The 22,289-nt window shown below is 39.0% G+C and overlaps 1 protein-coding gene across 1 annotated transcript in view; it reads left to right on the top strand.

The window, feature by feature from the left end:
- Positions 1 to 4,501: 4,501 nt before the first annotated feature.
- The window catches only part of LOC124723011 (zinc finger protein 875-like), a gene marked incomplete in the record, with an annotated part of 26,519 nt that continues 8,731 nt past the window's right edge, over positions 4,502 to 22,289 (top strand). The window contains 3 exon segments of the mRNA XM_047248186.1: positions 4,502 to 5,089; positions 5,448 to 5,588; positions 17,617 to 17,853. Of these exon segments, the coding sequence (XP_047104142.1) occupies positions 4,970 to 5,089; positions 5,448 to 5,588; positions 17,617 to 17,853 (498 nt within the window).

The raw sequence follows: 22,289 nt of genomic DNA, 5'->3' as shown, positions 1-22,289 counted from the left end.
AGAACCGCTTCGCCACAGCTGCCGGCAACTAATTCTTCCCAATACTTTTATTCCTTAGCGACATTTGTCAGCTCAGTTCTGGAATCAACACTAAAAATAAGAACAATCTTCTCAAAGATGTAAGGTCCCTTAAATGTAATTATGTGAGCTCAGAATGGGGGAAGCGGGATCAAGCAAAAGTCACTAAATCTTATTTGAAGGGGGGAGGGGAGAATGAAAATCTTGTATCCCACACAATGACGTCATGATTTGGAGAGGGTTGGGTTTCTGGAATCGCTGCTCCCTCAGACCTTTCACCAGGTCGTCCACGGACACGTTGGTGTCGATCTGAGTGCCAAGAACAGAAGCAAGACTCATCGCTAAACAGCACAGAATGTCCGAGCCCCTGACAGTATACCACGCAAGTCTCTGTTGTCTGTGGTATGGTGACGGCAGAGCAAGACGCATGGTAATTCGAGATATCAAGCCAGCTTCCACTAATCTGTTTCCGACGTTTTGTGGTGACACTGAGCCTGCAACATCTCTCTGAATATCAGCTGTTGTCATCCGTCTATTCGTCAGATCCAGTAGAACAATCCTGCGATCTCCTCATCGTGTAGACCTGGAAGGACCCATGCTCACTCTCCTTGCTACACTGCTGCCCTGAGTACATCTGTCGGCGGTATGATGCCACTCATGCCAGCGATTCGAGCTTTCTCGAAGTCCGAAAATGGCGATAAGCTAAACGTGGATATGCTCTGGGTAGCTGTGTTGCAGTCTCCAACTGAAAAGTTCCATAATGTTAGATACACTCAACAGCCACCATGAAGTCACGCCATCCTTCATCTGCAGGAATGGCTTTTTTATGTACTTAAAATAAGTGTACATAAGGATGAAATTTTATTAAAATAATCACTATGGTGTGAAAATACTGGCGCATCAGTTTGGAAACGTTCGGTCAAGGTGTTCATGGAGTAACACTTTCAATATCCGTCAGTGTGTGATTATTACTTAGCACTGTTCGTGCATGGTATTTACCAACCGACGAAGAAATGCAGTGAGCGTTTGAGATGTTCAAATGGTTCAAATGGCTCTGAGCACTATGGGACTTAACATCTATGGTCATCAGTCCCCTGGAACTTAGAACTACTTAAACCTAACTAACCTAAGGACATCACACAACACCCAGCCATCACGAGGCAGAGAAAATCCCTGTCCCCGCCGGGAATCGAACCCGGGAACCCGGGCGTGGGAAGCGAGAACGCTACCGCACGACCACGAGCTGCGGGCGTTTGAGATGTTGAGATACTGTATAAACACTAGAGTTTTGAACTGCCAGTGATATTACAGACAGACATATATCAAAAAATTATGTCATGGCTGAATAATCATTAAATGGTAGTGGCTTTCTGATTCATGTCCGTACTTTGCAAATCCTGGGTTAACTCGACAGTTACCACACGCGGAAGAAATGCTATTTAAATTCCTAAACGTATCAACAGTTTTAATACAAAAGAATGAATGCTTTACAATAAACGCTACATACATGACACCAAATTTCTGTAATTGTGTATGCAACATCTTACTACGAGGACTGTTTATTTTTTTCCCTCCGATCGGTCGCAAAATGAAAACCGAAGAGAAAATTAAAAATGATTTATCTGCAATATTTAGCAACACCTTCCAGCTACTTCTCTCTGTAGTCGCTGTCCGCCGCTCGTGGTCTCGCGGTAGCATTCTCGCTTCCCGAGCACGGGGTCCCGGGTTCGATTCCCGGCGGGGTCAGGGATTTTCACCTGCCTCGAGATGACTGGGTGTTTGTGTTGTCCTCATCATTTCATCATCATCCAGGAAAGTGGCGAAATTGGACTGAGCAAAGATTGGATAATTGTACGGGCGCTGATAACCACGCAGTTGAGCGCCCCACAAACCAAACATCATCATCATCATCATCATATGTAGTCGCTGCTCTGACTTCCACAATTGTCGAAGCGTGGTACCAAGTTTCCGATGCCCTCGTTAGTGAAGGCAGTCGGCTGTGATTACCGCCCAATTCCTATGCTGGTCTGCAGGCCGTTATCCGCGCCGAAATGCTGCCCTCATAGTCAGTGGTTCATGTGAGCGAAAGGATGAAAATCAGAGGGAGCCAAGTCCGGGTTGTATAGTGGGTGAATGAACACTTTCCATCGAAAACGATGCAGAAGAGTCTTTGTGGTCCCTGCAGTGTGGGGCCTAGAAATGTCATGAAGAAGAAAACCCACGACAGTTACGTTATGTGGACTGCATGAAATCAAATCCCTCAGTAGGACTTCGCACTTGGCGGGAGACACTATTTTCTAGGCATATTTATGTGCTCATTGTAAGCTCAGAGTTGAGAAGTACGACGTGACGCGATAGACAGCGTACTAAAGACATTTAGCAACACATCTGCTCAAAGCATCGCCGGATTTTCACTGTGATTTTAATTTCGCCACCGATCGGAACTCCGTCTGAAAGAACCTGTGAAGGCCCAACGGTGACATTCTCAGCGGATAGGCGTCACTGGATGCGGATCTGGAGCGGCATGTGGTCAGAAAACCGCTCTCCTGGCCGTTGTGCCGGCTTTTGTGGCCAAGCGGTTCTAGGCGCTCCAGTCCGGAACCACGCGACTGCTACGGTCGCAGGTTCGAATCCTGCTTCGGGCATGGATGTGTGTGATGTCCTTAGGTTAGTTAGGTTTAAGTAGTTCTAAGTTCTAAGGGACTGATGACCTCAGATGTTAAGTCCCATAGTGCTCAGAGCCATTTGAACCTGGCCGTTGTCAGTTTTCGTCATCGGAGCCGCTACTTCTCAGCCTAGTTCCTTCTCAAAACAGTGCGGCAAGGCCGTTGGCCGACAAATCGGAGGTATCAATAGCAAGTAGATGCGGTGTGGCATTACGTGTAGAGTGGAAGTCGCGCTAGTTCTGGTGTATAAAATCTTCAAACAACTTATAGGAATACAGCCAGGTGATGTCTTCGACAACCGCCGATATTTCGGCAGTTGTTTGAACAATGCATATGACGCTTGCGGTTGGCTTTATTGAATAAGACTGGCCCGTGAAAGGCAAATGACAAGAGTTCGAGTCTCTGCGTGAAGTGTGATTTCAATTAATTCCAAATAATTCTATAATGATTTCATACCATTCACCTCTGCAACAATTCAGTTGTCAGGAAACTGAGTAACGAAATGTAGGTTTAAAAATTGCCTTTGTTGCATATACTCCTTCTTCCCTCACAGTTTGTTCGCGTACTGTTCCTTCTATTACACTTTTACTTCGTAAATCGTACTTTACACACTCTCGCTGTCGCGACATTGACGATTTTGTAACAATCATACGACTTATAACAACAAACAGTGCCATTTTTGGGATCTATAGCCCCTGATGCCAGAAATTTTGTGATAACTACCCCGCAAAAATAGCATTTTATTGCAGTTAAAGGTTAAAACCTATACCGCATGATTCAAAATTTGTTAGTAAAGTGTGTAAAACACTATACAATTTATTGAATTAATTAGATCAAAAATGAAAAAACTAACATCAGCACCGCTGTAAACAACTGCAGCAAAAAAAGAGAGAGCAAATTCCGCGCAGTATACCAGTTTTAAAAATAGTGTGTTGTAAGTATAAGCAAAACTCTTTATTGGGTAAATGCAAAATAACAAAACGAAACGTAACAAGGAAGCGAAATGTAGTTATATTTAAGTAAAATACATTACTTTCCCAAGAAATGTGTGTTAAAATGACAATTTTATTGTTTGCTTTGCACCTACATTTCATACAAATGATGTTACCTTTAACTTTAAACTGCAAGAATCTTGTTAACCATTCTTTTAAAAGTTTTAGCGTTTATATAGAGTGCCGCTGGGAATCTGACGTGATGCTTTGAGTGGTGACTGCTGCTTGCCCCTCCAAAAGTTCAGCCGAATAATCCCATACCAAATAATTACGCAGATGTCTTTTACGATTCATGAAGGTCCGTATCACAGAATTAAAACGGTGTATTCTTTGTTTTAAATTTTTGTTGTGCGTGCTTCTAGGCTGCAGCCTAACACTGCCTGCGGGTAAATGCGGTCCAGGCAACAGCTGTTCTGTGGCAGGTGGATAGCCTCAGGAACGAAACAAGCGGCTTGTGTTACCCCCCGTTTTGTGTTACCCCCTCCCCCCCCCCCCTCCGCCGTTGTATTTCTGAAGATTTTTATTGCATTTGCTGCATGCTGTTTGACCTATGCATTTTGAAATTGTCTCTTTTTTTGTGAAATTTTGGTACTAATTATAGTTGCTTTCCACAACAATACACACCTATATTTTTTCACCGTCTGCCAACTAATTCCGTTATTACTTTATTATGTTATGCTAGAGTTCCAATCAGCTCGTCGCATTGGCGCAGGAGAATATCGATACTCTGAAATAGAGGGATATATCTTGATAAAGGTAAATAGACTTCATCATGTTGGCTCTACTGGTGCTGAAGCTTTTTTTGACTCACTTGTTTGAGACGAGTCGTGTTTCTCGGCGGTGCCGCAATGCTATGTAGAGGGGACCTGAAGTGTTGGTGTTTCAGCGGGTGGTTCGGATAGGATGTGTTTGTTGCAGAGACTACGAAGTGTTTCTCTCTAAAATGTAAATAATCGTGAATGATTAGTGCTGTAATCACCAAAAATTGCCCTCATTTAAGATGGAAGTGAGCGGTACGCCGTCGATTACCAAGGCCTTATGTTTCATTTGATTTGGCCTCAACCCGTTTGTCTTTAGATCCACCGTTTGTTTAGTTATGAAGCAAATAGTTATATCATTAGTATACGCTAAATTATTTAGTAAACGTGAGTATGCTGTCGGTGATAAAGTGTTAGCTGTCTCGCAACCTGAAACTAAGATTATCACTTTCACCTAATGTTTTTATTGCTGAGAGACCTAAAGCCATAGAAAAAGTGAAATCTTCTAACATTGGGTGTACCATAACTGAACATAATGGAGAAAATCTGTCGGCTGTGCATGAGCAGAGCTGAAGATTTGATTTCCATCTTCGAAACCACTGACGAATTTGACCGTACCGTTGCAAATAAAATATCAGCATGTGTTGCCATAGAGGTCAGTATTGGACAGTTCGTTTGTTTATATTTATTAATCAATAATGTTTCTCGTAAATGTTTTCATAAGGGTTACAAGAGAGAGCTGAATGTCCTCAACTAGCATGCCTGTATTGTTTAATGTAAAGGTTGTCTGCAAAGTATAATATTAGGTCTTTGCTGGCAGAATGATACCCATATTGTCAAAAGTAGTTGTTTTAGTGATGCTATCCTGTTGCAAGAACCAATGTTTAATACCTGTAGGTGTGCATATAGCTGAGTAACTTGTCATTTGTAATAATTAGTTTTTCCTTTGATAATTATTTAATGTATTAATTAGTTGTAATCATTTGTGGACTAAATAACATTACAACTTGTAGGCTATGGAAGGTGATGGATTGCCATCTGAAATTTGTAAGGAATGTGCCTCGCTCTTGGATGTTATGTATAACTTCAAGGAAAAATGTCGGGCATCAGACTGGACACTTCGAAAGCTGAAAGCTAGAGCGACACATCATCGTGTATGTAAAACTGAATTTTTTGTTGTAGAAGTTGTTCAAACCCTGTAGCATAATTGTTGCATCATGAAGTATGTTAAGTACACTTTTATAAATTTGTAAAACTGTTTGTTTCATTAGCTCTTACAGATGCTTTTTATCACTGCAGTTATTCTTTTCGTAGGAAGCTATATGCTGTCTCCATCTTTTGTTTCGATGTTAAGCTGTATGTATATAGGCCTACAGAATTACCATGCCAACAATGAATTCCTTATTGGTATTTTTAATGTGTAAAATCTCTGGCACATGTAATTTACTTTTACATAAATTAGTCTCTAGTCACCCCTAGCCATTTAAAGTTTGTTGTACCATTATCTGTGTACTTTTATTTAGAGCAATGTTCGGGAATGCATATAACGAAACCGTTAGCGTAGTGTGCATTGAGTATCTTGGGGCAGACATGTTCACTTTTGGTGAACTGTAGCCATCAACATTTACTTAGCAGTTGTTTGATTTATTTTTTATTGCCACTTGGGGAGAGAGGTGAGACTTGATCCATTTTTCACATTTTATTTTTTAAAATGGCAGGTATAAACTTAAAAAAAAGTTAAATTTGTAATAAATATTCATTTTTAACTATTTCTGCCCCTAGTTTTAATTCAGTCCTTTGCCAGTTAGTATCATAAAAAATTAAAAACTGAAATTTTGCAGAATGGATCAAGTCTCGCAATGTTGGGACATGGCATCCCTTTATTGAGAGACATGATTCTCCACTTTATTGTAATAAATAAAAGAAGTAATTCAGTATTCAAAGCAATTTTATTTTGTCAGTAAGATGTAAAAGATGGAACTGAGGCTCACTATCAAAAGTAATAAACGTAAGAACCTTAAGAAACAACTTTATCCATGGTCTTTAGAGGCATTGATTGAAGTGCAGTGTGTAGCATACAAAACATGTTAAGAGATCTCCAAAAAGTCATGGAGTTCAGTAATCTGAGATCATATATAAGATAAAGTACATTCATACAAAGAAAAAGTATACTTCATGCGGTGATCAATAATGGTTGCCTGTGTTTGAAATATTTAAAATGACAACATTCTAGATGAACATACTAATTATTGAATATTAAGCCCTTGAATTTGACACTGTTAAAAGTGAAACTGGCAGCTCTGTCATTCTTTGAAGAAAATACTGTAGATAAGAATCACTCATAGAATTTGGTTTCTTTCAGTGTCACACATATCTTCAGCTTCTGGCCACTTGAACCGTTAGCCCCCTATCTGTCTCGCTCATTTTACGGTGAAATTCTCTTCATCAGGAACATTGATAATCTCCTGCACACAGTGTTTTTTTTTTTTTTTTTTTTTTTTTTTATAAGGTAGCAATTATGCACTTTCCAGTGCTTGGTTCATCATTCAAAATTTCAGCAGAATCCCTACCACTCAAACTCCCAAAGTCCTTGCCAGACACATGAAAACAGTTCTTCACTTTCAGAAGTTTGTATTTTAGGCATATTCTTTCGTTTCTTGTTTTATAAATTCAGTCTCGTACATCTTCCCACAAGTTTGTCTTTGTGCATTTCTTGCTCTGAGTGCTTCCTCAAGTTTATATTGTACTGGACTGTTTGTTAGGATTGCTGTGGACTCTTGTTTCCTTCCTTGTCTAGTTGTAGTGCGAGCTGCTGCCTTGAGGTGTGGGCTTATGTTTTCAAAGGACCTGTATGCAGTAAGGCTAGGTCTAATTCTGTAAGATGAAGGTGTTGATACTGAAACACTCTTTTGCAGAATCACTGACTTCCACATATTCTAAGTGGTCTGCTGTATGTGCAGACAAAAATTAGTCATCTGTAAATACATCAGAGTTAAAGGACAAAATGCCTGAAACCCAAAAACCACTCAACAACCAAAATAAAAGTCAGTTCAGTGAAAAATCTTAGTTTCCTTCTTACTAGATAGCAACAACAGTTAAACTCACAGCTGCAAATTACAACACTGAAAAATGCAGGGAAAGAAACAATAGCCTAATGACAACAGCAGACATTTTTAATGCCCTTAAATGGCCAAAGTAATGGGAGGAACAAGTCTCCCTACTGATAAGTCCCATACGTATTTCAAAGTTACACGCTTGTAATTAGGTGCCTCTGTAGTGAGTTATATTTCATGCGCTTCTTTTAGACATGTAGGCTTTTTCTCCATGTTTTCTTTATTTCCTCTGACCAATAGTCGATTCAGAGAAATTTAATAGGGATCCAATTGGCATTACATGTTTATTGTGTAAATTATGGTAAAAAAATTTAATGCTATCAACAGGTTGACTCTACTGCCTTTGTTATCAGGGGAAGTCTCTCAAGATGTGTGTTGAATAGATGATCATAGTCACACATATGGGATTTGATAGCAGATTTCATGTGGCAGTTTTTGAAGTATTCAGGTATTTGTCATGACCATTTTAAAATTTTGTCTTACAGTATCTTGCCTACTGTAAGATGTTAAAATGTAACACAAATTATTTGATACACACACCAGTGTCAGTAATTTATTTGTCTAACACCACTTTATGACAGAGGATATGTTGGATTAATAGAAGAAAAACAGGAATCGTATGTAGGGTGTCCCATGAGGAATGGTTAGTGCTCAGTGATATGACAGCAATGATCATGCAAAGCAAAAAAGTCTAGTAAACATGGGCTCTAAAATGCATACCTTAACAGCTGTGAGCACTGAGTCATCATCGTTACTATGCAACCTCTCTCTTCTTCTGAACAAGTGCTCATAGCTCTTAAGGTATGTATTTTAGATCACATGTTTACTAGACGTTTTTGTTTCAGATGATTGTTTGTGTCATTCCCCTGAATATGGTTCATTACTCCTTGCATACCCAGTACACAGAAATTTGTGTAATGAGGAGCTGACAGGACAGGACAGGTGGTCAACCAACCTAAGCATGCTTGAAGTGATTTAGGTGAACCTAAATCAGAATGGCTGGTAGAGCATGAGCCTCTATCATCTCAAATTTGAGGTCTATGTATTAACAAATGCACTGCCCCAGTCACTTTACCTAACAGATTACATACATGTTTGGAATAGAAGCATAAAGAAAAAATTATGCACTGTTAATTTAGTCCTATTGCACTTGACACTGCACACTTGGAGGTAACGTTAGGACCATGACCACACTGCTGTGCCTCTTATCACCTTCCCTTATGCCTGCCTATAAAATGAATCTTTATCCCCGTTACGACAAATGAGAATTTAAACTCAGAAAAGTGATGAGACATTATGTGCCGTCAATCACCTTATTCCACTTTGGATTCTGGAGATATGTAGGCAGTACTGACCCTAAGACTTGCCTTAGAAGACAGATCAAAGAAAGGCAAGTGTGTGCTTATGGTATTTGAAGCCTTGGACATGGCTTTGGACATTATTGACTGAAATACTCTCTTCGAAATTCTGATGGCAGCAGGGATAAAATACAGGAAGCAACAGGTATAAAATACAGGGAGCAACAGGTTATATATAGCTTGTACAGAAACCAGACAGAAGTTGAGGGGCATGACTAGGGAAGCAGTGTTTGAGAAGGGAGAAACAGGATTGTAGCTTCTCTCTGATGTTGTTCAATTTGTACATAAAGCATACAGTAAAAGAAACCAAAGAAAAATGTGGAGAATGAATTGAAGACCAGGGAGACGAAATAAAAAGCTTCGAAATTAGCCATTGAACTTGTAATTCTGTCAGAGACAGCAAAGGACTTGGAGGAACAGCTGAATGGAATTGAGTGTCTTAGGAGGAGGATATGAGATAAACACCCAGAAAAGCAAAACGTGTAATGGAAGCACTGACGATGGCTGTATTAGAGACGATATAAAATGTAGACTGCCACTAGAAAGAAAAGCATACCTGAAGAATGGAAATTTGTTAACATCAACTGTAAATTTTAGTGCTTGGGAAGTATTTCCCAAAGATATTTAGAGAGTAGGCTTGTACAGGAGTGAAACATAAACATAAGCAGTTCGAACAAAAAGAAAATAGAAACATTTGAAATGTGATGGTATAGAAGAATGCTGAAGATTAGATGATTTGCTCACATAACTAATTAGGAAGTACTAACTTGACTTGGGGAGAAAAGAAATTTGTGGCATAACTTCACTAAAAGAGGAAATTGATTGATTGATATACATTCTGAGATGTAAAGTGATCATAAAGTTAAATACTGGAATGTATATTGTGGAAGGAAAATGCTGGTTTTGTTCCCCATTCATGTCCATTCAGACGAATTGCTCTGCCTCCAATTATGCTGTTGATATGAAACTGCGATCTTCCCTAGTTCTTTTCAAATTTCTGATATTTTTAAGTGTGAAGGATGATTTTTCATCTTCAGTACTTTTTTTTCCATCCACCAGGTCCAGAAGAATTTGGCGGTAGTCACAAGTCAGTTTCTCACCTGCTGCAGGATAATCAATAAAAAAGTAGCCTACTTTTTAACTATAAAGAACACTGGTCATAACCATAGCTGCAGATGAAATAGCTTCAGCCATAGTAACAAATCAACACGCAACTAGTTTATTCTTTTTAAAACGGCCCAGAATTGCACAGAAATTCTTTTTACATTTGCTTTTTGTCAGCATTCAATAAATTTGCGCTGTTTTGGTGTATCATATGCATTTGAAGGTGTGGGATGCCCTCTATGTAAATCATAGACAGAAGCATTGGCATGTTTTAATTCAGTTGAGTGTGAGCAATGCATAGGTTCCAAGTGTGTATAAATGAAAGAGAATTGTAGTTTGGTTACAACCAAATGAGGTGTGGTGGGTTTGCTAAGACTGCCTCAAATTCAGGAGGATGGATTCTCATTTGACCATCCTGATGTAGGTTTTCTGAGGTTTTCCTTCAGGAAAATTCTAGGATGAATCCTTCAGTTAGGCCATAGTCTACCATCTCTCCTGTCCACATTACTTTGTTTTATCCATTTCTCTCTCTCTCTCTCTCTCTCTCTCTCTCTCTCTCTCTCTCTCTCTCTCTCTCTCTCTCTCACACACTTTTGATTAATGTTGCTTAGATCTTCAAGTGCCCTTAAGTCTTATATTGTTGGACTTTGTTACTGTAATCTGCATTTTTACACCGACTGTGTATCTTCTGGAAACAAAATGTGATTTTAGCGTTTCCTAAGTACCAGAAGTAATATCCTGTAACTTACATATGAAGGGTCCAGGATAAGAATGAGCTAGTCCAGGTTTTAAAAAAATTACAGAACTTTAATATTTCTGTTTAAATCTTTTCTACATCTTACAGTTCTATAAGATTGACATTTATTTTGCAAAATTGGAAACCTTAAGTAATATTCTATAAATATATAACAATATTATTGCATATTCATTCAAACTTTCATTGCTACTTGTGTAGAAGTGGAGTAAGAGTACCTTATTCAATGAGAGATGGGGCTGAGTCCTTGAATCGAAGGTAGCGGAAGCATTGTTTTTTCCTTTATCACCTGAAACAAGAATCAAACTATATTTAAAAAGTAGTACAAGATTGTCTGTTCTGAGAGCTTTAAAACACTTGGAAGACTGTAAGAATATTCTTGTGCTTCTAACCCACATTATTCCCCTCCCCCTTCAAAACCTTTGGTTACTGGTATGTCACAAGCGATGGAGAGTAAGTCTTAAAATGTGAACTAGAACATTTCAGAATGTGGTGCTATACCATAGTAAAAGTTAGGTAAGGTTTGGAGATCATATCACAATCTTACTGGTATAAGAAAACTCGGGCAAATCGAAACTGTAATGCGTTGTATTCTTCAGCTGGACGATTTCAAAGCAGCAGTCTCCCGTGATCCATAACAAGTTTTCCTGAATCTGACAAGCCTTGGGTAAGTTCTGTCTATGAAGATACACCTCTACTTGTAGAAGAGCTTGAAGAATGCTGCCATTAAGGAAAAAAAAAGTTTCAGATGTAACTTCAATAACATTAAATGGAGAAATCTTTGACCAAGCTGTTGTGAACATATCTATCCAATCTTTGGGAAATTCTTTGTAAGCTTTCTGGTTTTGTAAGTCCCATGTTTTTATCCTATTCCAAATAAGAATGTCCTCTTGTTGGGATGTTACTTTTAGTGTGTCAAATTTTCTCTCTATTGTAACAAAATTCTGCAAAAATCGAATAAATATGTAGTTTTTCTTATATTGAGATTTTTCACAGCCATGTCAATTGCAACAAAATGTATGATTCATAATTACCTTTTTTTATCAACACATTCAGGATAAAGGAAAACGTATTCTCTGCACTTGATAACCAGTGGATGTTGAAAGCATACATAGGTAGTTGCCATGTAGTGTAAGCAGAACTAGTTGTAGGCAGAGGCAGATTATGGCCGAAATGCATATATATGGCCTTATTTTCTGTGTTCTTTCAGCTTTGTTTTCTCCCTCATTTCATGAAACATGTTAGCTTGCAAGTTGTGAAAAATCATTTAAAGTTTTTAAATTCTCCTGTTCAGTCTCAATACCTCTTATTTCTGCTAGCTCAGTGCCCTTTTGTTTTTGCATTTCCAGCCATTTTACTGTGGCTGTATATGTGTCATAGGTACTACACTTATGTGTGGTGATACTCAAAGGAAATACCAAAATTCCTGTTAGGTGTGTGTCTGCACAGGGTGTTTAGAAATTCCCATTACAAACTTCAAGGAGTTGTAGACGGGAGTGCCCTCAAACTGTGTACTTGTAAGTTCCATTGTTAAATCTTCAAGCATGTTGTCAATTTTCTCCCATTTCATGAGACATTAATCTTTTTGTTTACCTCAGATAAGAGACCATACTTCTTCCCCCTTAGTTGGTGATCTTCCATACTTCCAGTACAGGCACCTTCCGTATCAGTATTTTCACAAAACTGCAGCTATGTTAGTGCATTATATACTGACCAGCGCACCTAGCTTGATGTGCTAAGAACGAACGTAATTACAAAAATATTTGACAACTGTTTGTCTGGGCTGCAACCTATATCGTTATTTACTTTAAAGACCAGCACTTTGTGGACTAAACCTTCCCCCCCCCCCCCCCCCCCCGTTTGATATTGCCTGAGCTCTTTGTCTCCCTGTTCAGCTTTTTTTCTAAGCTCATGTACTGTATAATAGCTCTCTCTCTCTCTCTCTCTCTCTCTCTCTCTCTCTCTCTCTCTCTCTCCCTCCCTCCCTCCCTCCCTCCCTCCCTCCCTCCCTCCCTCCCTCCCTCCCTCCCTCCCTCCCCCACTATAAGTAGGGAATATCGAATCTGCTGTATACTTTCATATAATACCAGTGAAAACTGAAAAAATCGACTTTGCTCTTTCTTTTACTGGACCCTTTCGTATGTCATTTAGTTCTGTGGAAGGGCTGATTCTGAACATTGCCCATCCTTCCTGCACCTGTTTCAAAATTGTAATGTATGTGTTGTTGTGGTCTTCAGTCCAAGGGCTGGTTTGATGCAGCTCTCCATCCTACTCTATCTTGTGCAAGTCTCTTCATCTCCAAGTAGCTACTGCAACATACATCCTTCTGAATCTGCTTAGTGTATTCATCTCTTGGTATCAGTTTAGGATTTTTACCCTCCACACTCCCCACCCCGGTTGCTAAATTGGTGATCCCTTGATGCCTCAGAATGTGTCCTACCAACTGATCCCTTCTTCTGGTCAGGTCGTGCCACAAATTTCTCTTCTCCTTAATTCTATTCAGTACCTCCTCATTAGTTACATGATCTACCCATCTAATCTATAGCATTCTTCTGTAGCACTGCATTTTACATTGTCTTCTTGTCTAGACTGTTATCGTCCTTGTTTCAGTTCCATACATGGCAACACTCCATGGAAATACTTTCAGAAAGGACTTCCTAACACTTCAATCTATACTCGATATTAGCAAATTTCTCTTAGTCTGAAATGCTTTTCTTGCCATTGCCAGTGTGCATTTTATATCCTTCTTACTTCGACTATCATCAGTTATTTTGCTTCCCCAATAGCAAAACTCGTTTACTACTTTAAGTGTGTCATTTCCTAATCTAAATCCCTCAGCCTCACCTGATTTAATTATACTACATTCCATTTTCCTTATTTTGCTTTTGTTGATGTTCATCTTATATCGTCCTTTGATGACACTGTCCATTCCGTTCAGCTTCTCTTCTAAGTCCTTTGCCTTCTCTGACAGAATTGCAATGTCATCAGCAAACCTATAAGTTTTTATTTCTCCTCCCCGAACTTTAATTCCTACTCCAAATTTTCTTCTGTTTCCCTTACTGCTTGCTCAGTGCACAGATTGAATGATATTGAGGATAGGCTACAATCCTGTCTCACTCCCTTCCCAACCACAGCTTCCCTTTCATGCCCTCAACTCTTGTAACTGCCATCTGGTTTCTGTACAAATTGTAAATAGCCTTTAACTCCCTGTATTTTACTCCTGCCACCTTTAGAATTTGAAAGAGAATATTCCAGTCAACATTATCAAAACTCTACTCTAAGTCTACAAATGCTATAAACGTAGATTTGTCTTTCTGTAACTTATCTTCTATGATAAGTTGTAGGGTCATATTGCCACGTATGGTCCTACGTGTCTCCGGAATCTGAACTGATCTTCCCCGAAGTCAGCGTCTACAAGTTTCTCCATTCTTCTGTAAAGGATTCGTGTTAGTATTTTGCAGCCGTGACTTATTAAACTGATAGTTTGGTAATTTCTACACCTGTCAGCACCTGCTTTCCTTGGAATTGGAATTGTTATATTCCTTTTGAAGTCTGGGAGTATTTTGCCTGTTTCATACAACTTGTTCGCAAGATGGAAGAGTTTTCTCATGGCTAGCTCTCCTCAGGCTAGTAGTTCTAATGGAATGTTGTCTACTCCCAGGGCCTTGTTTTGACTTAAATCTTTCAGTGCTTTGTCAAATTCTTCATGCGGTATTGTATCTCCTTCTCATCTTCATCTACGTCCTCTTCCATTTCCAAAATATTACCCTGAAGTACATCTTGTATAGACACACTATATACTCCTTTCATCTTTCTGCTTTCCCTTGTTTGTTTATGACATGTTTTCCATCTGAGCTCTTGATATTCATAGAGGTGGTTCTCTTTGCTCCAAAGGTCTTTTTAATTCTCCTAGAGGCATCATCTGTCTTACCCATAGTTATATATGCTTCTACAGCCGTCCCTAGTCATTTTGCACTTTCTGTGGATCTCATTTTTGAGACGTTTGTATTGCTTTTCACCTGCTTCATTTACTGTGTTTCTGTATGTTCTCCTTTCATCAGTTAAATTCAGTATCTCTTCTGTTACCGAAGGATTTCTACTAGTCCTCGCCTTTTACCTTCTTGGTCCTCTGCTGCCTCCACTATTTATCTCTCAAAGCTACCCATTCTTCTTCTAGTATATTCCTTTCCCCTGTTCTTGTCAGTCATTCCCTAATGCTCCCTCTGAAATTTTCTAGAACCTCTGGTTCTTCCAGTTTATCCAAGACCCATCTCCTTAAATTCCTACCTTTTTGCAGTTTCAATCTGTAGTTCATCATCAGTAAATAGTGGTCAGAGTATACATCTGCTCCTGGAAATGTCCTACAGTTTAAAATGTCTTGCAGTTTAAAATCTGATTCCAAAATTATCTGTCTTACCATAATATAATCAGTCTGAAAACTTACATTGTCGCCAGGTCTCTTCCACATACTCGAATCTAAGCCGCACTCGAATGTAAGCCGCACCTAAGTCGCACCTGAAATTTGAGACTCGAAATTCAAGGGGAGAGAAAAGTTTTAGGCCGCATCTCCAAGTCGAAACAAAGTTGGTCCATTGTAATATGAGACACAATTTAGGTCGAATGAATGACGATACAGCTACAGTAGTTTGGTTCGAGTCATAAGCTTAGCAGGTAAGCTTTACCAGGAAACCATTGCTATGCGTCAGGTGCTCCGTCTGTATTTATACCAGTACCTTTCCTTTTTCACGTGCTTCGTCTGGTTTGAATTGATTGCTTATTTTTCTTTGATCTGGTAAGCGCCGTTTTCTTTGTTATAGGTGTCTACATCACTCTAAGCTGAAAATGCATTACTGTACTGTCATGCATTGCTTGTCGTATTCTGATAACGATTGTTTAAGGCCTGTCGCCGCTCGCGACATGGCTTGGTTTTGTGCACGCTACCGCCACTTACAATTTAAAATAAATAAAATAAAAGAGAAAGAGAGAGAGAGAGAGAGAGAGAGAGGAATCGTCTCATTAGCGAAACAATGGCAAGAGACTGCTATTTGTTGTTACTTACACTGATGCTTTCTTTGATAATGATCAACAAGAACCAAATAATAGACTGCATATGATAGATGATGTTCTGAACGAGAGTTTAGCGAAAATTTTTCTCCGTTTGAAACTCTTTGCAGGCGCCTCTTTAGTACATTACATTCTGCACAGAAATTAGTCATCTTAGATTTAAAAATCTAGTCAATTGCTGTGCTTCATTTCTGACTGTATCACTATTAGGCATAAGAATAATACCAATATAAACGTGACATGATATGTATATTCTTCCGCGTTTGCTGTTGTCTCACTCTAGTTTCGTAGTTTATTAGGCAGACAGGATTTAAATGAGATGCAGCAAACACGAAACAGTACATGGCAAAATGTTTATATTCGTATTATTCTTATGGTGAAGAGAATACTGCATGTGATTCACAATTCATAAAAGTTCCTGTTAGCAACCATCTCTTCTCACAGGTAGGAAAAAATTCAGAACGTAGAGTTGGCCGTATAGACAGACATCCCAAGCAGTCTTGCCTGTCCGGACTTTCGTAGTACATTGAAATGCTGCTATATTCGAAGATGAACAATACAGAATTTGTATTTACTTCATTGGATAATGTATGAAAATGCAGTGGTCGAAACTCGGGGCGGAGAAAAAAGCTTGTCTTCGACCTTTTTACTTACGCAGAGGATTTGGTGCCAGTATTTATCTTTGTGCCTACAAAGCATGCCTGTGTAGCACTACATATATTCAACGGCTGAAGTTAGTTGTGGCGGCACCCACCAAAATTTTTCAGAACTTCCGCTTGCTTTGCACTCGATTCTAAGCCGCAGGCGGTTTTTTGGATTACAAAAACCAGAAAAAAAGTGCGGCTTAGATTTGAGTAAATACGGTACACCCTTCTTCCATGATTCCTAAACCAAGTGTTAGTTATAATTAAGTTATGCTCTGTGCAAAATTCTACCAGGCAGCTTCCTCTTTCATTCCTTTCTCCCCATCCATATTCACCTACTACTTTACCTTCTCTTCCTTTTCCTACTATCGAATTCCAGTCCTCTATGACTATGAAATTTTCGTCTCTCTGAACTATCTGAATAATTTCTTTTGTCTCCTCATACATTTCCTCTATCTCCTCTTCATCTGCAGAGCTTGTTGTCATATAACCTTGTACTACTGTGGTGGGTGTGGGATTCGTGTCCAACTTGGCTGCAATAATGTGTTAACTATGGTTTTCATAGTAGCTTATCCACATTCCTATTTTTATTCATTATTAAACCTACTCCTACATTACCTCTATTTGATTTTGTATTTATACCCTCTATTCGCCTGACCACAAGTCCTTACTTCTGGCTAATTTCGGAGTTCAGTGACAGGGAGTTGGCCAGACCAGTGTTTATGATGCACATTTTAGCTCCTTAAATTTGACACTATAATTTCTCAAGTTATATCAATTAAAACCCACATCTAGTTGATTAGGAAGTTTGCTGATTGTATCTTCACAACTTCTTTAAGTGCATGGTGTTGGAAAGGTGAACCCTGTGAATTGAAATCTTATGGATAATCATTGTCTGAAGGATGGAGACAGCTGGGACCTACGAATATAAATCAGCGTGATTGGCTTACAGGTGACAAAGTGAACTAAAGATAAATCACTCAAGAGTTGAACATAAGTTAGGGAGTGTAGTTTGATATTTTATTTTGCTAGATTTATTATATTTTTGGAAAATAAACTTTAAGATAACTCAGTGTGGAACTTGCATTAATTTTGTTGCTGTTTACCTTAACAACATGTAAATTTAATAAATCTCACAATTTCAGCAATTTGTGGGCCCTGTATACAAGTTGATGAATGAAACAAATCCTGATGTAAATCTTGATGCAAGGCTGGCCAAGAATCTGATTGGATATCACAATGCTGCTCCTGCTGAGGGGCCTGAAACTTTCTTGGTGCAAAAGGGGCCTGAGGTGATAGCTATCACAGTCATTGATCCTAATGCACCTGGGGATTGTACAAAATCGAATACATCTGGTGGTTGGACTGACCCAATGAAACCGGCAAGTATCAGTTTTTTATATGTCGCATTCTAATAGGGAAAACATTATTGAGTTATGAAGAAATATTGGTGAATGTTTATATGAAGAGCTGAATTAAGTGCAGTGCATGTTCTACATATACCAGTGAAATTAAGATAACACATTCCAGTTGAGTGACAGTGACTGCTGCAGTCTTCCAGATGCCAGACGGCACAAATTAATTGAAGAAGATACTGTAATCTTAATTACAAATATTTGTCAATCACCTTATAACTTTCTGGCATTGTTGGGTGCAAGACGTTAATATAGTAGCAAATAAATGCATATTTGAAACGAAGTATGTACTGAAACAGTCAGTCCAAAAGATCTGTTGTGTGACAGCTGACAGTACTCTGGGAAATGACAGAAGTTTGTATTGAGGATTTTCTTACATTGATAAGTAACGAAAAATCAAGACCATGAATTTTGGTCAAAATAGTACATAGTGCTGGTGGTGATTGGTAAGTCAAGGAATTGGTAAACCTAGTTGTCCAGCATATTCATGAAGGAGAAAAATTGCAGTGACAGGTGTGCCTAGGGAAATGACTCTAGCTTAAAAGAAGCAGAAGAAGGATAATTAACTTTTTGCACGTACACAAAACACTCTAGCACCCAAACGTGTTTCACCGCAGTTATAGCACCCTCTGGTTTCTTACTCTTTCATTTTTCTGAAATACATACATATTATGTTTATGTTAGGAAATGACTTACATCGGATTTTGTTGTTATTTAAATTACACGAAGGTGACAAGAGTCGTGGGGTACCTCCTATAATCATGTCGGACCTCCTTTTGCTGTGTGAAGTGCAGCAACTTCCTTTTGCTGTGTGAAGTGCAGCAACTCAATGTGGCATGTACTCAAGTCGTTGCAGGTCCACTGCAGAATATTGAGCCATGCTACCTCTATAGCTATCTATAAATGCAAAAGTGTTGCTGGTGCAGGATTTTGTGCACAAACTGAGCTCTTGGGGGATCTGGATTGCTAAATTCATTCTCTCAAATTGCCCAGAATTTTCTTCAGATCAGTTGCAAACAATTGCAAAATGGTGCACTGTCATCTGTAAAAGTGGAGTCAATGAACAGCTTCAAATGGTCTCCAAGTTGCCCAGCGTAACTATTTCCAGTCAGTGATCAGTTCAGTTGGACCAGAGGAACCGGTCCCTTCCATGTAAGCACGTCCCACACCATTATGGAGCCATCATCAGCTTGCACAGTGCCTTGTTGCCAATTTGGGTCCACCGGTGTGTGGGGCCTGTGCCACAGCTCTTACCAACTGAAATTGGTCATGAACCCAGGAGAGGCACTGCAGGCGATATTGTGCTGTCAGCAAAGGCACTCACATCGGTTGTCTGCTGCCACAGCCCATTAATTCCCCATTTCGTCATGGTATGCTAACGGATATGTTCGTCTTACGTCCCATGTTGATTTCTGGGGTTATTTCATGCAGTGTTGCTTGTCTGTTACCACACATCAAACACCATTTTACATTAATCACCTGAGTGCAAATGACAGCTTCACCAATGCACTGTTCTTTTATGCCTTGTTTAAACGATAATACCACCTTCTGGATGTGTGCTTATCACTATCCCATGACTTTCGTCACCTCAGTGTGTATATGCACTTTACTTTTTATTTTACCTTGTGTGTCCTGTGGCTGCCAACTGAAATCATCCATAGGTCTAAATTATTAGTGCACCATGTTGCCTATAAACATTGAGGTATATTAAAAAAAGTCTGTATTGAATTTTTGTTTATATCTTTGAAATGTAGGCCGGCTGAAGTGGCTGTGCGGTTAAAGGCGCTGCAGTCTGGAACCGCAAGACCGCTACGGTCGCAGGTTCGAATCCTGCCTCGGGCATGGATGTGTGTGATGTCCTTAGGTTAGTTAGGTTTAAGTAGTTCTAAGTTCTAGGGGACTAATGACCTCAGCAGTTGAGTCCCATAGTGCTCAGAGCCATTTGAACCATCTTTGAAATGTATGTTCAAAAATAAAACTTGTAACATATGCCCATTTTTTGGTCTTACCATTGTAGTATTTGGCTAGTCCTGAGCTGTGAGAAGATTGTTTTTGTGGGCCAAACATGTTTTTGTTCAGTTAAGATGGACCTGTGGACATCAGTAAAAGTTTTCTTAAGCTTAGGTATGGCGGAGCATGGGAACTGAGCCCGAAGCTCCTATATGATTGTCAGGAGGAGGATCTTAGCCATCCGCATGTGCTAGTGCAAAAACTTTCACCCTTTTAATTGAAGTAACTCTTTGTAATGTCATGATCGTCTATCCACCTGATTCACAGTCACTTTGAAAATTTGCAGCTACAAATGTATTGTCACAGTTGTGTTGGATATTGAGGGGGGGGGGGGGAGATGATGCAGACAGATTAAAATATGCAGTTGCTGAATCTTCTCATAAGAAATGTGACTACAAAGACTCAAGCAATTATTATCCAATTGCTTTACTGACATTATTTTCCAAAATATTCGAAAAATTAATGTGCGCAGGAGTAGTCTCAAAATTAAGTATAAACAGTTTATTTAATGTCTCATAGTTTGGATTCCAAAAGGATTGCTTGACTGACAATTCTGCTTATACACTCATACTACTAGCCTTAAATAATAAAACATCACATTTTTTTTTACAAGGCATGTGATTATGGAGATCATGTTACACTCACAGAAAAAATAAAGTTCAGACAATGGAAACTCCAGACAATGTTCCTTATATGTGTGAATGACGTTCCACTTAACATTCAACAAGCAGATTTGGCACTTTTTGCAGGGGATAATAGTGTTGTTATAAATCCCTTTAGGAGGAAAGCAACATAATAGATTGTTAACTGTTTTTCAAATAATTATTGCATGGTTCTCTGAAAATGGTCTCTTCCTAAATTTTGAGAAAATACACTGTATTCACTTCTGTACAACAAATAGTACAACGTGCTTTTTTATTTCCGTCTCTGATCACAATATGAATTCTTTAGACGATGACCGGTTTCAGTCTGTATTGACCATCCTCAGATCTAAAATATATAAATATATACATCTAGTGAGCAGTGTGTCTTTTAACATAAAACAGCAATATGTATCACAATATACTGTCATACAAACAGGGAAATGTACAGATAGAATATGGTATAACGTACCTTTTTTACACCATGTCCTATAGTGATACGGCCATAATGGCATCGTCAAAACATATAATCAGCATAGCATCGTCACATGGATCTAAAATATGGTGTAGAATAGGCCAGTCGTCCACATAGTGATTATTGCCAACTAGCTACTGAAGTACAGTACCATCCAGAAACCTGTTTGCCTACATCCTGCCTAGATGTCGCTACTGTGGGCTTGCTTACATGTAGTCATTTGCGCAAAAACATAATCTGATAAAAGCACATTAAATAAAATGCATGTAGCAGACTTATTAAAATTGATGACTATCATAGAAACCAATTGTGATACATTAAAAGATGAATGCAGTTACCCATGTAAAATTGTTAAAAGGAAATATATAAAGAGTATAGGTCCGCCCCCTTTTTTTTATGGTGAATTTATGGTCAACAATTAATATAGCGTAATACATTGCCTGTGGCAACCTATAAATTGCTTATGAAAGATAAAATGTCTATATGACAGCTGAAAGAGAGACAGATCAATGAACAGCGCCCTCTGTTGGGTCGGCCCGCTAGGATCTTATGCAGGCGCTCACGGATCGTGAGAATTTAACCAATAGAAGGCTTTACATACATCGTGACATGTCTCCCACAGAAAACATTTAAACAACGTATAAGCATTCAATAAATAAAATTATATAGTTTGGCTATACATTCCATGAGCAGGTAGGAGATAATCAGTTACAGGATTAGAGCGACTACTGTCTGGAAGTAAGGCAAATGCCTTCTGTTCTCAACATAACTCATCAACTAAGGTTAGGTATAAATCCTCGAGGCATTATTTGGTTATTGTAGTATGTTATCAAATAAAGCAAAGTAGGCGTTGGGTACAAAATCGCTTTGTCCATTGAGCACACTAGTGGGCTCATGCCTTTTGGTTTTGTAAGTTTCCAACTACTCCAACAAGTCGAGAGTGCGACCCTTCTCTGCCCTGTGTAAAATACGAATACAACTCTCGATATTGTCTACAGTGTGGCCAGTTTCTGCTAAATGCATTCCTAATGCAGTTTTGTTGTGTGCTTACAAATTCATATTGTGATCAGAGACTGAAATAAAAAAGCATTTTACAGTATCGGATCACAGTTTGTATATGCGATTGTCGCAGTTGGTGAAAATAGTACAAACTACTGATGTAGCACATGAACAGGAATCAGTAAATAGGGTAGAATGCTCCAAAAGTTTTGGGTGTACATCACTTAAGTTTAGCTACTTTCGCTCTCCATATAATTGCTAGTCTTGGAAACAAATGA

This window comes from Schistocerca piceifrons, chromosome X, assembly GCF_021461385.2.
Source record: "Schistocerca piceifrons isolate TAMUIC-IGC-003096 chromosome X, iqSchPice1.1, whole genome shotgun sequence".
In the NCBI taxonomy this organism is placed as follows: Eukaryota; Metazoa; Arthropoda; class Insecta; order Orthoptera; family Acrididae; genus Schistocerca; species Schistocerca piceifrons.
The sequence above is the reverse complement of the archived record's forward strand: the minus strand, read 5'-3'. Positions and strand labels throughout refer to the sequence as shown.